This window comes from Diabrotica virgifera, chromosome 7 (genome assembly GCF_917563875.1).
Source record: "Diabrotica virgifera virgifera chromosome 7, PGI_DIABVI_V3a".
Lineage (NCBI taxonomy): Eukaryota > Metazoa > Arthropoda > Insecta > Coleoptera > Chrysomelidae > Diabrotica > Diabrotica virgifera.
In genome coordinates, this window is record NC_065449.1 from 240,776,021 (window position 1) to 240,792,069 (window position 16,049).

At 33.7% G+C, this 16,049-nt stretch overlaps 1 protein-coding gene and 1 pseudogene across 13 annotated transcripts in view; both read right to left on the minus strand.

Annotated features, from left to right (window-relative positions):
- LOC114328363 (histone-lysine N-methyltransferase 2D-like) overlaps positions 1–16,049 on the minus strand; it is a 797,359-nt gene that overhangs the window by 106,220 nt on the left and 675,090 nt on the right. For 7 of the 13 annotated variants that reach the window (XR_007699214.1, XR_007699215.1, XR_007699213.1 and 4 more), the window contains exon 1: positions 13,762–14,012. The exons of 2 other annotated variants lie outside the window; for them this stretch is intronic. Coding sequence is in view for 8 of the 11 variants with exons in the window: in XM_050655651.1 (XP_050511608.1) it covers positions 13,762–13,919 (158 nt within the window). In the remaining 3 variants the exon portion in view is untranslated. Of the gene's footprint in view, positions 1–13,761; positions 14,013–16,049 lie in introns of those variants that run through there. 4 more of the 13 variants (XM_050655647.1, XM_050655646.1, XM_050655650.1 and 1 more) reach the window with 1 other exon arrangement.
- Positions 9,462–9,842, minus strand: LOC126887811 (bolA-like protein DDB_G0274169; annotated as a pseudogene).

A 16,049-nucleotide genomic window follows, 5' to 3' on the forward strand; every position in this document is an offset into this window, starting at 1 on the left:
TGACAAGAACGGTAAAATTATAATCAAAATACAGTAGAACCCCGATTATCCGGGTGCGGATTATCCGGGTGCGGATTATGCGTGCTGCGGATTATCCGTGCTATGATTTTCTATTACTTAAGTTGCGTTTTTGAGGTTTTATCAAAATAACGTCATCGTAAATCACTCGACGGAAACTCTATATGACGAAAGAGAGACTCATAGTGAAAGATTTATTTTTTTTCTCTTATTTTTTATGGTAGGTACATATATGTATGTGTATACGTACATATGTATTATACATAAGAAATACATGTTCGGATTATCCGTGCTTTTCAATTATCCGTGCCACCCTTCCGTCCCGAGGAGCACGGATAATCGGGGTTCTACTGTACATACATATTTACATAAAAACATATTTATAATATTTTGTCTTTGAAAATCGTTACAAAAATATTAAATTACAGTAAATCAAGCAGTCCAAGCAGAGTACCAAGCAAGAGCAGAAAACTTCCTTCAAAACGAGAGTAGGCAGCTTATTAATGATGACAAGGATAATTATGATCCTAAAAACCGGGAAGGAATACATACTTATATCTACTGTTAAACGACAAATCTAGCAGAAATACATCAAACATAGAAGTGCATAGAGCTGAAATAGAAGACCAATTATCCGACATGCAAAGAAGTAACCCCGGCAATTAACAGATGTCTTTATACTGTATGCCCTTCAAAACCTTATAAAATTGAAACAACTAATAAGACATACAAGATACGACTACATAAATATAAAACAAACATACGACTCGTAAGGATGTATGGTAGCGAAACGTGGACGATAACAAAGGCAAACGAAGAGCGACTACGTGTTTTGGAAAGAAAAATCCTAGGGAAGATATTTGTGTCTGTGCATGATGAAGCAGCAGGACAATATAGGATAAGAAGTAACAAAGAGCTCCAACAACTACATTCTGGTGCTAACATAATAGAAGAAATAAAGTCCAGAAGACTCCAATGAATGGACAATGGACAATGGACAAGACACTTCAGAAAACATTCTGATGAAAGAATAGTAAGACTGGTGTGGAAAGAAGTCCCAACTGGAAGAAAACCACGTGTACGACCTCGACTCCGTGGAGAGATAATGTAACAGGAGACCTTCAAGCTATTGGCGCGCATAATTTAATGGAGATTGCTCAAGACAGAGAAGAATGGAGACATGTTGTCAAGTCGGCTAAAATCCGCGAAGGGTTGTAAGGCAAAGGAGTAAAAGTAAGCAGTTCAATACGGAAATGTTGGCTGTATAAACGATTTTCCCTCGTTTCGCATAATTTTTACATCTTTACAAAATAGTACATTCTTTCACGGTTTTTGCTCTAAATTTTAAAGAACCGCTTAAATTGACATGAAAGGCATACGCGTGTCAAAGAAAAAAAGTGATATTGTGCCGATGTGTGCTTTTGCCCTGCGGGTGACTTTCACCCCCTTTTGGGGGGTGAAAAAATATATGTCCAAAATAAGTCCGGAAACGGATAAACTGACTAATTGTAGGGAACTTTTGTTCTATAGAGCTTTTTCGCCAAGTCAACACTTTTCGAGTTATTTGCGAGTGAATATGTTCATTTTTCAACAAAATAATTACATTTTTAGACGGCTTTTCGCAAATAACTCAAAAATTAAGTATTTTGTCGAAAAAAATGTTCTTAGCAAAAATATAGCCGGTAAAAAAGTAAAAAAAAAATGGTGTACGCGTTAGGTCTCTGGACCTCGTAGAACCAGAGTTATAGCCAATGAAAAATTGATTCATATTCACCAAATTTCAAATAGAATATTTCGAAGTGAAATATCCAAAAAATTAAGCACTTCTTGGGGAAAACCCATTATAACTTTTTTAAAGTGTTTAAAAAAAGCTTTATTTCTGTTTTTATAAAAAGTTTTTAGCATTAAATTTAAGCAAGTTACGCTCAAAATAAAGTTGGCCCCTTTTGTTTCGGCAAAAAAAAAATCGGGAAGACCATCCCCTAATTAGCAACTTAAATGAAATTAATCGCTACCGCTCCACAAATTATTTTACTTATGTTGTGTTTATATTTATGATCTGTAAGTTTCATCGATTCAAGGTGCTTATTTTTGAAAAAATTTGGTTTTAAAGTAAAATTTTTTAAAATTTTAATTTTGAAAAAAAATTTTTTCAAAATAACTTAAAAATTGTTAGAGATACCAAAAATCTCGAAAAACAAAAAAGTCAGCATTGCTTTTCTGAATATCATATATTTTTTTGTTTTTCTGTTAGACAAAAATTTATTAAGATTTGGTGTTTCTAGCCTTAATTATAAAACCGTTATTAATTCAGATAATAGCAAAAATGACACATTATTAAAGCAAAAAATAATTATTTTGCAGGTAGGTGCCTACTGATGTCAACAACCCCAAAAATTACACCTCAAATAGTAATTAAACAGGGAGGGTGGGATTAGGTTAAATTTCCACAGTCACAACATGTTCTTCTACAACACGTTGCCATGTCATTTGAATTTATGAAAATAAAAATTCACTTATATGGAGAACAATGTAATCTTTTTCTTGGAAACGGTTAACTTTAGAAAAAAATGTTATGGGACTTTTTTGTTATAACGATCAGATGGACACGAGGTCATGAAGGCTGAACCAGAAGGATCAGGACGATATTATCCTTGGATGGAATAAGGAATGACCGAAGATGGAAAGGTCCAATCGTTTACATTGACGAAACAAAGGCCACGTTGCTCAGTCGGAAGAGATGTGGGCATGGTTCTGTGTGTTGGGCTTCTGTTGCAATGAAAGATGTTAAATGAATAAACAATGGTATGCGAATAGAGCTAATGAAACGAAGATAGACAAAAGGTAAATAGATAACATTAACTGATGGTTTGACACTTGGACTCTAAGTGATCAGTGACTCGTTCAACCCATTTTAACTACAGCCCTTTCAAAAATAAGGACTTTGAACCGATGAAACTTACAGATTATATAAACAATACATACACAAGTCAAGAAACTTGTGAAGTCGTAACAATTAATTTCATTTAAGATACTAATTAGGGGCTGATTTTCCCGATTTTTTTACCAAAAAAAAATGGACTAAATTATTTTGAGCGTAACTTGTTTACTTTTGATGCTATAAATTTTTTTTTATAAAACAAAAGTGAAGCTTTTTTTAAACACTTTAAATAAATTGTAATGAGTTTTCCTCGAAATGTGCTTCATTTTTGGTTATTTCACGTTAAAGTATTCCATTTGAAATTTGACGAATATGAAGCAATTTTTAATTAGCTATAACTCTGCTTCTACTAGGTATAGAGACGTGATATATACACCACTTTTTAAAAAAATTTTACAGGCTATAATTTTGCTAGAATGTTTTTTCTACAAAATACTTACTAATTGAGTTATTTGCGAAAAACCGTCTAAAAGCGTGGTTATTTTGTTGAAAAAATTAACATATTCTCTGGCAAATAACGCGAAAAGTATTGATTTGGTGAAAAAACTCTATAGAACAAAAGTTACTTAAAATTAGTCAGTTTATCCATTTCCGGACTTACTTTGGACGAATATTTTTTCACCCCCAGGGCAAAAGCACATATCGGCACAATATCACTTTTTTTCTTTGGCTTGTTAGCTGTGTGTATGCCAAATTTAATGTCAATGCAAGCGGTTCTTTAAAATTTAGAGGTTTTGCAATATTTTACCGTTAAAGGACGGACTAAAAAGGGCATTAATTTTAATATAAACGCAAATGTTGTATATTTTCTTGCTTAATCATTAAAGAGATCATATTCTACAAAACAAATCTGATAATCAGTTGTAAAGTAAATTTCATATCTAATACACATACAAAAGCTGTAAAACAGTCTCTTTCAAGTGTTGTAGGTGAGGGAATACAACACTGGAGGCAAAAGGTCTTTCAAATTACATTATGCCGTTCCAAAATCAGAACTTTCTCAGATATTTTATTCCTTTTGCTTTCTCTCTCTTGCCGAGCAGAGCCACGATAATTATCTTGAAAGCTTTTTGGAAATAAAACACAGTAGCGTTACTCATCTTCTTCTCTAGTTATATTACTAAGTCATGGATTTTTTTAAGACAGGCCTTTTTTATGCGGAATTAAGGGGCGTAATAATTACAACATTTAAACAGTATTATTAAAAAACTGTGGCTTTCTGTCCAGAATATACACTATGTATCGGTAAGAATTTAACCCTCTTCTTGACAATGTAACAAATTTGTAACATTTTCATTTTAGGTCCTAGGTAAGTTCTAGGTGACTTGAGGTGCATTTTGCTACTCACATTTTGTACTAATAACATAAAAGTGCCCGAAGATGGCAATAGTTAACTTATATTTTTATTATTACCGGTTTCTGACAACTTCTAATCGATGCCATCTGTCAACTGTTGTATTTTCGAGAAGGTTCTCCACTTTTTTACAAACTTTTAATTTTTTTTTAAATATGTAGTGTGTTTTTTATTATTTTGGTGATTGTTTTATATTCATCAATTATCCTATAAATAGAGCGTGTACGTTTTAGTTGTTTTTTGTTGATTGAACTATCAAAAAACGTCGTCAAACATTTTTAACAAATTTGTTACATTGCCAAGTTATGGTTATAATTTTTTCTCAATGTAAATTTTTAATTTTTTTTATCTCTGCAATATTTTTATGCAATTTAATTTGTTTTGAAGATAGATAGGTTTAAAAAAAAGGTAGACAAAATTATTTCTATGTTTTGTAAGTCAGGCACTACTTCCTGTGCACAAAATGTGAAGGGGTAGGCGACTTTGTCTGAATAGCAAAGTAAACTATTTTTATGCATATCATCACAAATAAGGAGTTACCTAAATTAAAAGGATTTTATTTAGAATATAATAATTATATTTTATAAATAAATAATTCTATTTAAAAATTACAAACTTTTTTTTATTTTTAAAAAAAATTATTTTCCTAAAATTTAATGGGGGGAGGGGGTGTTGTGACGCGAAAGCACTCATGAACTCAGATAAAAGAAATTTCAACTTTGTTCTGAGAAATCGGTTTAAACCTTAGAAAATGCATGGGACCATCAGTGATAATAAGGGGTATGGTAGTATGGTATTCTTGGCAATGTAACAAATTCAAATTTGGTACTTACAAATAAATTAAAGGTGAAATATTTATTTCATAAATTTTTAAATACTTCTAGAAGGGCATTAATAGAAAGAAAACACAGTTTTCACATTTTTATATCGGTTTGCCAAGAAAAGGGTTAACGAGGAATTCACTTTACACGGGAGGAAGTGAGAGAAACATTTAAACCGGCATAGCGATATTAGGTCCCTAAACTTGTCAAGAATTTAATTAGAATTAATCCAAAGAGGAGACATTTAATTTGGACATAATCAATAGCCTGTAAGAAAAATCTATAAAAAAAAAACTTAGATACAAGATACAAGCTCCACAAAAAAATTGCAGTAATGGTGACGATGACTCCAATATCTGTCCTGGCAAACCGCTAAACGTTAACCAACCCGACAAAAACTCTTCTGTTATTAGAAGATACTTAGGGGTTGCTCCATAGCCGTCCGCTTAAAAATTTCTTCATTTAATTTCGCAAAAGTCTCAAGACACGCACCTTAGCTAATGATGCCCGTTGGTGACATTGCACTATTGGTTTTCTTCTTCTCATTCTTCCTTCTTGTATGTAGGCTTTAAAGCCTGTTTCTTCTTCAATATTAGCCTCCTAAATTGTTTAAGTTATCGCACCATGTTTTTCTTGGTCTGCCAATACAGTGTGTCAATTTTAAAACTTACAATGGGCTATATCTCACGAACAAAAGTTGATATAGAAAAATGCTTGAAACCGTTTCTAGGAAAGTACGGGGGAACTAAAATTACATGAAAGAGAACTCGCCCCCATCAACCCCCTAGGCCCCACCCACCACAACCAAAAAATTTTAAATTGCAAACCCCTACTTGTGATACATCATTTAAAAGACTATAAAAAATGCTATCCAATGGTATAAATAATAATTATACAGGGTGTTAATATCAGGCGGCTTACTATGACTTTTATATTTGTAATGCTACCTCCCTGACTATTATTTTGAATGATAAATGTCCGTCGGTACATTTTTTTGTATAAAAACTTAATTTGCCGTTTTTGCAAAACAAGTTAAAACATCTGTTTTTTGGTTTCTGTCAGATTCAATAATTTTTGGTTTATTTGAGACCTTTAAATAATGTCACATTAGTTTTCATCATTTGTACGATCGGTACTGTCATTAAGCTGTAGTCGTCACGATGGTTTACTTACAGTATACCTGAACGCGTGGAGATCATTTTCATATTTGCGTCCCAGAACCAGTGTTGTTTACGAACAGCTCAAATATGTAATGAAAGGCATCCGGACAAAAATTTAAGTCACGTGTACATCCGCGATTTAGTTGAAAAGTTTAGAGAAACGGGATCAGTGCAAAATAAAAAAAAGGGATGCCCTAAGATTACTGAATGAAGCATCCCAAATTGAGGTCCTTGGAAATTTTGCAATAGAGCCTACTGCATCAACACGTCAAGTATCTGCAATGACAGGACTTTCACATGAGTCGGTTAGAAAGGTGTTGAAATTACATAAGTTTCACCCGTACAAAACACAAATTCTTCAAGAACTAGGCGATGATGATCCAGTGAACTCATGACTGAAAGAATTCGCGTTGAACCGAGATTGTTAAAAAATATTTTTTCACTGATGAATGTAATTTTATGCTAAATGGTAATGTAAATAAACAAAACTGTCGGTACTGGAGTGATGCGAACCCGCATCGATTCAGAGAAGGTCACACTCAATATCCTGAAAAACTGAATGTTTGGGCAGGAATATTAGGCGATGCTATAATTGGCCCCTTGTTCATATCAGGCAATTTAAGTGGCGACATTTATCTCGATATGTTGGAAAACACCGTCGAACCTTTAATTGTGCATGAGTTAGAGAACCAAATGGACGACCAAGGCAACCTAGCTCTAGACGAAGATTTGCTGCACTTTCAACAAGATGGAGCACTTCCTCACTATGCAGCTCAGTTAGGCACTGGTTAGATACTAATTATCCGAACAAATGAATTGGAAGGAGAGGTCCTATTGAGTGGCCACCGAGATCACTAGACTTACCGCCACCTGACTTTTTTCTATGAGGTTACCTCAAGTCACTTGTTTATAAAACTCAACCTGCGTCACTTGAGGAATTACGAGAAAGAATTACGCAAGCATGTCGCGCTATTACAAGGACAACATTTGCCACATTTCGTGCAGAATTTGAAAATAGGCTGTATTATTGTTTACAAAACAACGGAAGCCACTTTGAACATTTATTTAATTGACATTTTTAACAAATCTGTAGTTCAACAAAAACCTTATTAAATGTTTCATATCCTTTCTTATTAAGCCAAAGTTTCACAATTATTGCTTCACCCTGTATAATTATTATTTATACCATTGGATAGAATTTTTTAGAGTCTTTTCAATGATGTACACAAGTAGAGGTTTGCAATTTAAAATTTTTGGTTGTGGTGGGTGGGCCCTAGGTGGTTGATGGGGGTGAGTTCTCTTTCATGTCATTTTAGTTCCCCCTTACTATCCTAGAAGCACTTTCAAGCATTTTTCGATATCAACTTTTGGTCGTGAGATATAGCCCATTGTAAGTTTTAAAATTGACACACTGTATGTACTTCTTCGTCAATTTGGTGACTTATCTCGTGCTATTCATACTATCCTATCCTCTGCCATTCTACTAATGTGTTCGTTCCACTCCTGTTTCCGTTTTGTCACCCATCCATTTATGTCTTCTACATTCATGATCTTCTTATGTTTTCGCTTCTCTCCCTATGCAACAGACTTTTCCCTGATATTTGTCGGAGTATTTTCATCTCTGTTGTTTCCAGTAGACGTATCGTTTTAGATGTGTCACGTCTTGTCTTCGCCGTGTATGTCAATATAGGTCTGATTGCTGCTTTATAGATTCTTGCTTTAGTGTCTTGTCTTAGGTGTTTGTTCTTCCAGATTGTGTCATTAAGAGATCCCGCCGCTTTACTTGCTTTTAAGCTTTGTTGTTGTATTTCATCTTCAATATCTCCGTAACTGGTTATATATTTTCCCATATATGTATCTAAAACTTGCTTCTTGCTTTATTATTTTCCCATCATTTTCGATTTTACATCGTAGTGGGTATTTAGATGTCATACATTTGCTTTTTCTGCTGATATTATCATATTATTGTATTTCTTGGCTGTTTGAATATGTGTGTTAGTCTTTGGAGATCGTCTTCTGTCTCGGCGATTAATTGGTTTTCAATACGCTTAAAAATAATTTTCGCCTCTTGTGCCCTAGTAGCAACATCCTATAAGGTGATAGGTTTCATACAACCCCGACCTCACAATGAGTAACTCTATGCTCAGTTTTTTGGTTGTTATTTTATACCGGGTAGGGGCTTCGACAAAAAGGTGCACTTAGCACAAAACTTCCGGTTTGATTAAGCATTCATATTGTTATAGGGTCTCAAAAGAGTGCTTGTTCTCCCAATGCACAATGCAGATTTATCGGGATGGAATGCAGGAAGTCGGTGAATGTCTGGACTTTAATCATTTACGTGGCTTGCGTTGGGGATTTAAGGCATGAGTGTATCAATTTTTATTGTTTCATAGATTTTTAAATTAACATTTTCACTAACAAAACATCCACTCCAAATTACTAAAAAATAACTAGAAATAATAGAAGACAACTATGTCCAAAAAGGAGTTAGAAATTTTTATCAAGGAGTAAAAAGCCACGAGTGACACAAAATAATTTCACAATGTTTTGTAGAAATTGTAAGTACCTATTTGGTCGTACATTCAGGTATAGTATCAGGTTTTTTCTAGTGATTTACTATGGAATCACTCAGGGGCGCCAAAACTCATGGTTAAAAATTGAAAAAAAAATTTGCAAAAAAAATTAATTTTAAAACAAAAGTTGAGATATTAAATAATAATATAATAATATAATATAATAATAATATAATAATGGAGTTTATTTGTAGCAAATAAATTGTACATATAAAATAAACTCAGTTCCTCACTGAAGTTGTATGTACAACTTGTGCGTGAGGGTTAAATTTTGATTATAATACAACACTAAATAATTTTAAAATTTACAAAAAGGAATAAAAAATAGTCTTTTTGCTCATCTGTCTTCAAATTTGGGCTGCTCTTCTCACTAATTCAGTTACTCTTAAATTTTGTTTATCGGATCTACGAAAATCTCATAAAATTTTAAAAAAAGGATTGCGAATAATTTATGATGGGCTCCTCTGGCGGGACTTCGCCTTCGATGAGAATTACCATGACTTTTGATTCTGTTTTATCTATTTTTACAATAAATTTTACGATTTAAACATTAAGAAGTGACGTTTCAAAAAAATATTCAAATATATACCAACTTTATTTGCCAAAACCTCCAAGGAATCGAGGACTAGGTTCTACAATCTTTTACTCTTCTCCCATTCTTCAGGCGTTCTAGCTTCTATAGACAATGCATGTACTCCTCCAGTCAACTCTTCCTTTAAAACACTCGTTACTGCTCTGTGTCTCTTGATCAAGGGAAGATCTTTGAAATTTTCAGAGACCACCACAACTTTAAAATGGGTTTCGGCCCCTTTGGGGACGTTGTGCATGTAGGATTCGTTGATTATTTGTAAATGAACGGTTTCTAGCTGTTTTTCTAGTTTATTCTGAATTGAAGTGGCTATTTTGTTACCTGTACTCATCTTTCGAACCGTTGTCAACAATTTTAACATCTCATTTAATAATAATTTTTGTTTTGTAACTAAATAGGATTAGTCTCTACTTCCCCTCCCTTCAAAGTTGGACTTGTGCCGTTGGTTGCTTTGAGTTGGGGGGTGAAAGTTATGACTGCTCGGGAGTGAAAAAATATAGGGTTAAAATAAGTCCGGAAATGGATAAACTGACCAATTCTAAGCAACTTTTCTTCCATAGAGTTTTGTAACTAAGTAAATCAATACTTCTCGAGTCTTACTTGCGAATGAAAATGTTTATTTTCATTCGCAAATAACTCAAAATGTGGTTTTTCGCAAATAACTCAAAAACTAAGTGTTTCATCGAAAGAAATATTGTTGTCAAAATGTATAGCTTATAAAAAAACGAAAAAAATGGTATATTCATGAAATCTATATAGACCTTATCCTGAAAATTGAAGCTCATGAAAAATACGTTCTTATTCGTCAAATTCCAAATCGAATATTTCAACGTGAAATTACTAAAAAATGAAGCACTTTTCGGGGAAAACTCATTAAAACTTATGACTTCTAAAGTTCAGTTTTTTGCCTTATCTCAGGCACCTACCTACTAGTAAAATACTTACCTACCTAAAATGCCTTAAGGGGCACCAAAATCCTTTTTTGCACACAGGCGCCAGTAGTCTTTAGAGGGGCCCTGGAATCACTAAATCACTAACACGAGAGATTTACTGTCACCATTGCATGTGGTTGTTTTTTTAAAGACAAATCACATGCTATGACTTTTTTGTGACGGATATTCTTGAGTTAAAGTTGAGTTCATGTAATCGAATGAAAAGTCTTTCAAGAAAGTCGTCCCAGGAACGCAACTCATAAATATTGGCAATATCATTTTTAAGTCTTCTACTTTAACCCGGGAGCAGTCGCGCCGTTAGAAAAAATCATAACATTTTATCCTTTCCCCTGATAACTTGATGAAAAATTTTGCAACAACTTTCCACTCGTAAGTGCCTCGAGGAAGATTGTAGTAATGCGTGGGAATTTAAAAAAAAAATTTTAGTTTTTTATTTTTTTTTTTGTGGAATTTATGGCTTTGGTGAGAACCAATTAGCTTTAAAATTGTTAGAAATAGATATCTTTAACATAACAAGTAAACAAAAATATCATAAAATAGAAATTTGTGTTAAATTCGTATTGTGAGATTTTTTCTCTACGCGCGACTGCTCCCGGGTTAAAATGTATAATATAGTCTGAATTGCCGATATGAATGAGTCAGATTAAATTAAATTAGAAGATTTTTTTTACTAAGCAACAACATTTTTGTTTAATTTAGTAATATTTTGTATTTTGATAACGACGTCCGAGGTGGCAGTCGAAACGTCAATAAAATCAATTTTTAATGCCTTTACTTTAGAATAATAAATAGAACAATATTTGAAATTTAACGATCAGAAAGTTTGACTTTACGATCAGTATATCCTCCCTATACTCAAGTATGGTTCACAGACGTGGACACTCACCAAGGCTAATAAGGATAAAATAGTAAAGGCACAAAGAAGAGCGATGGAAATATCAATGCCCGGGGTGAAGCTTAGACAAAAAAAAAACAAATAAATGGATTAGAAGCAAAACCAAAGTAAAATTTGCTTTCTTATGTTTCATATGCGCTAGTTTTTTTAGATTCGTTAAGTACTTTTGGGTACCAATGAACCCATAATAATTTTTTTATACAGAGTGGGCCAAAGAAAACAGTCCTCCTCGATATTTGGCATTATTTATTGGATTTTAAGGAAATGACGAAACAGGTCGATTTTTGATCTAAGGGGGACACATTTTGACGGTACATACATTTGTCAACCCCCTCCCTTTCACTTCCCCCACCCCTTATTTTTAAATAGGGAATAGGGGCCGTGTGCTAGCTCATTTAAAAGGTTATTCAATTCTCTATTCAGTAATATACCTAAACATTTATTAACATAATTATTTATACAGGGTGTTCAAGAAAAAAAAATATTTTAATTATATTAATTGACACAAAAAGAAGAATGTACGTATGTAATTTATTTAATTCAAAATACATTCTACTGCTGTCAAAAAACAGAAAAAAATATTTTTTGATAAATAAACGTTGCTTTTCGCTTAATTTCAATGTTCAAGCTGCCAGCCATCTGCCTCTTGGTAGGTTGAATATTGAATTTAAGCGAAAAACAATATTTATTTGTCAAATAAACATTTTTCTCTGTTTTCTGTTAAGACGATAAAGACCACCTACAGTATATGGCAAGAAAACTGAAGGAGGAATATGAACAGTGGGGCTTGGAAAATGTGGAAAAAACTAAATACCTACCCATAGGAGCTGAGTTATCCAATATCGAACTAGAGGATAATGAACAAATCATATCCTGTAGTGAATACACGTACCTGGGAGTAATCTTCGATAGAACGGGAAAAAACGATGAGGAAATAAAAAAAGGGTAACACAAGCTAGAAGAACAATTGGATGCCTAAATGGAATACTTTGGAGCTCCGAAATAGGAATACAGCGAAAATACAACATCTATGAAGCACTTATTAAAAGCAGCCTACTTTACGGAGCAGAAACTTGGAGAATTTTAACCGAGAACAACAGGAAAAAATTAGAAGCTGTAGAAATGGATGTGTTTAGAAGATCGTTAGGTATATCCCGTAGGGAAAGAATTCGAAATGAGGAAGTAAGACGACGAATTGGAATAGATGGTTACTTAACAACAGACACTGAGAGGAAATAGTTGATTTGGTATGGTCATGTTCAAAAAATGGAAGACACAAAAAGACATGGAAAGAAGGGGTAACCAAAGCAATGAGTACAAGGGATCTTAGAGATGGCCAATGGGATGATAGAAGGACGTGGAAGTTAGGCATCGGACAACGTCGAAAGACGTTCTAAAACCGATACATACATAGTAGAATGTATTTTGAGTTAAATAAATTGCATAAATTCTTCTTTTTGTGTCAATTAATTTAATTTAAAATAATTTTTCTTGGACACCCTGTATAAATAATTATTATGTCAATGTTAATATTACTAAATAGAGAATAGACGGCTGGAGTGTGACGTCACTGCCAACTGCGGCTATATTCAGTGTTATGATGATCACTTTCCAAACAAATATTGTAAACACCTTGAAAAGTAAGGTTTTACTGAATCTCAAGACTTTTTAATTAGTATAAAATCTAAAAAAAAATAAAATAAAATATAAAATTTCTAAAAATCAAATAAATTCTAACCTTACTTCACCCATACATACATTTTATTGCTATTTATATAAAACATCATGCTTTATTATTTACACAACCTTGTAAAATTGTTGTAGTAACTATAACAATACTTACATATTGCAAAAAAAACGGAAATATTCTGTGTAAAAATTGAAAAAATAATAAAAAATACAAATTTGCCACACTAAACAACGTTGGTTTGGAAAGGTTTGAAAAAATCTGACATGACATATGTCAACAAAAATTGACACTTCTACGTCATTACTCCGGCCGTCCATTGAATAACCTTTCAAATGAGGTAGCACACGACCCCTATTTCTTATTTAAAAATAAGGGGTGGGGAAATGGAAGGGAGGATGTTGACTAATGACAGATGTATGTACCCTAAAAATGTGTCCCCCTTAGATCAAAAATCGACCTGTTTCGTCATTTCCTTAAAATCTAATAAATAGTGCCAAATATCGAGGTGAACTGTTTTCTTTGGCCCACTCTGTATAGGTAGGTGTAGGTGTAGCTATATTTTTACTAATTGCAAAAAGTGGTATATGAACAGTTTTAAGTACATACATACATTTTAGACAAAACATAATTTTTCGTTTGCTGAAAAAAAATGGTACTGTAAGCGAACAAGGGGTGCAATCGGTCCCGTGATTTACAATATGTATCACCCCACATCATTTACAGAATAATATATTAATATATCAATTGGTTAAAAAACATTGTCTTACATGAGTTTTACGTATAATTCAGGTGCCTGCTTAATATCCGTATTTTTCTTTCTTCTTTCCAAACTGATTCTATATTCTCTCAAAGTCTTAACCTTCAAAGGAGTTTTATATTTCACTTTAAAAACCCCTTGAACACTACTGGAACTACGCGTATTCATTATCTACTTAAAACTATTGCCCAAAAATCATAATCCATACTCCATACAACTATTTGCCAAAAAGACACGCACCAGAATAAAGTACTGAGCACTGAACTTAACAGAACTGTTGATTACTATCGGTAGTATTTGGTATATTAATTTATCAGTTTACTGCTTCATTGACAAAAACATCCCACTCAGCTCCGATAAGTCAACTGAAAAAGCTTCAGCAACATGTGCGCGCTCTACTTCTACTTCTACTCTACTACACTCAGTACATCACCATGTGACTTCGACTTCATGTATTACATGGAAACAACTAAAACTATTAAAAATAAGCTGACACCACGTTTTAGAAAAAGCACGAATGGTGACTTCTCAGAAAGACCAGCCCGATTCAAGCAGGGAACCAATAAAAATTTGGTTTAGGCTGTGACTATCGGGAGGGTCGAAAAGAATTTTATGGGTTCCCTGTGACGTTTTGACGAGCATGGTCGCTTATATGCAGGACCGGACTTGTTAATCTATGAGGAATAATTAGTAAAATTGTAAAAATTAAAAAATGTGGCAATTTCAGAATTATATTTCGTTCAATTTATATTTAAAAACTGCCTAATGGAATATTACCAAGAAAACATATCTAGAAAGTAGCGAAGAAGGGAGACGAGACATAAAACAAAAAAATGAGGTTAATTTGTATCACAAAATGGGACAAAAACAAGAATGAATGGAAGTAGATGATTATCTCATTATAATCCAGCCTCGAAGAGTCCACTTCTGAACATAGACCTCCTCCTCTTGTTTCCAACCTCGTCTATATTGCGCCGCTCCCATCCAGTTTTTATTTAGCTTTCTTACGTCTACGTCGTCAGTCCATCTTGTAGGCGGTCGACCGACGCTTCTCTTATCTTCTCTTGGCCTCCATTCCAATAACCTCTTTGTCAATCGTCCATCTGTCATTCTGGCTATGTGTCCTGCATATCTCCACTTCAACCTGGCTATCCTTTCGATGACGTCAGTCACCTTTGTTCTTCTCCTGATTTCTTTATTTTTGATTTTGTCTCGAAGAGTTATTCCTAACATTAACCGCTCCATTGTTCTCTACGTGACAGTTTGGTAGCCGAGGCTTTAGTTATGGTAAGTGTTTCTGATCCGTACGTCAAGACTGAGAGGACGCACTGATCAAATACCTTTCTCTTTAGGCATGTGGGCAACTCACTTTTAAAAGTCTCGCTCAGTTTTCCAAATGCTGTCCACCCAAGAACGATTCTTCTATTCAGTTCATGTGTCTGGTTATCCCTGCCAATCGTAATTTCATGTCGCAGGTATTTATATCTATCTACGAGTTCTATTTCTTTCCCACCAATACTGATGTTCTGGTTGGGTACCAAATTTGTCATTATTTTTGTTTTCGAGATGTTTATATTTTAAACCTACACTTTCTCGAATTCCTGTACCATCTCGCTTGACATTCCTAGACCCTCAGCTATTATGACTATATCATCGGCGAAACGTAAGTTGTTTGATATTCTCCGTCTATTTTTATTCCCTTTGTCAGCCAATTAGTCCAGTCGGGTTAGACGAATAACAGGCCTAACCTTGCATTAGGAGCTGCCCCAAATTTTATTTTTCTAATCTTTAGGGAGGGTCAATATTAGTATAAATTTAAAATCTCGACTGAATTCCACCGTTGCGTTAGCCGCCATCTTGATTTTAAACGAGAACCGTTTTTGCTCAATATCTCCGCCATTTCCAATTTTTGACAAAAAGTGTAGAAACTGAAATTGTTGAAAATGCGATTTTCTATAGTTTCATTTATTATAATTTTTTTCGTGCGGTCGATATTTTCCGAGTTATGAGGGGAAAATAGTGAGAGTTAAAGCATAATTATTGAATTATTGAATTATCTCGTTTATTATTAGTTTTACAACAAATATGTACTAATGCAAAAATGAAGAGAATTAAATTCTACACAATTTTGATCTGTTTCATTTTTTGCTAAAATTAATATTTAAGGTAGTACGTATGCGGTAATGGCGCGATCGTAAGATGGCGGCTAACGCAACGGTGGAATTCAGTCGAGATTTTAAATTTATACTAATATTGACCCTCCCTAAAGATTAGAAAAATAAAATTTGGGGCAGCTCC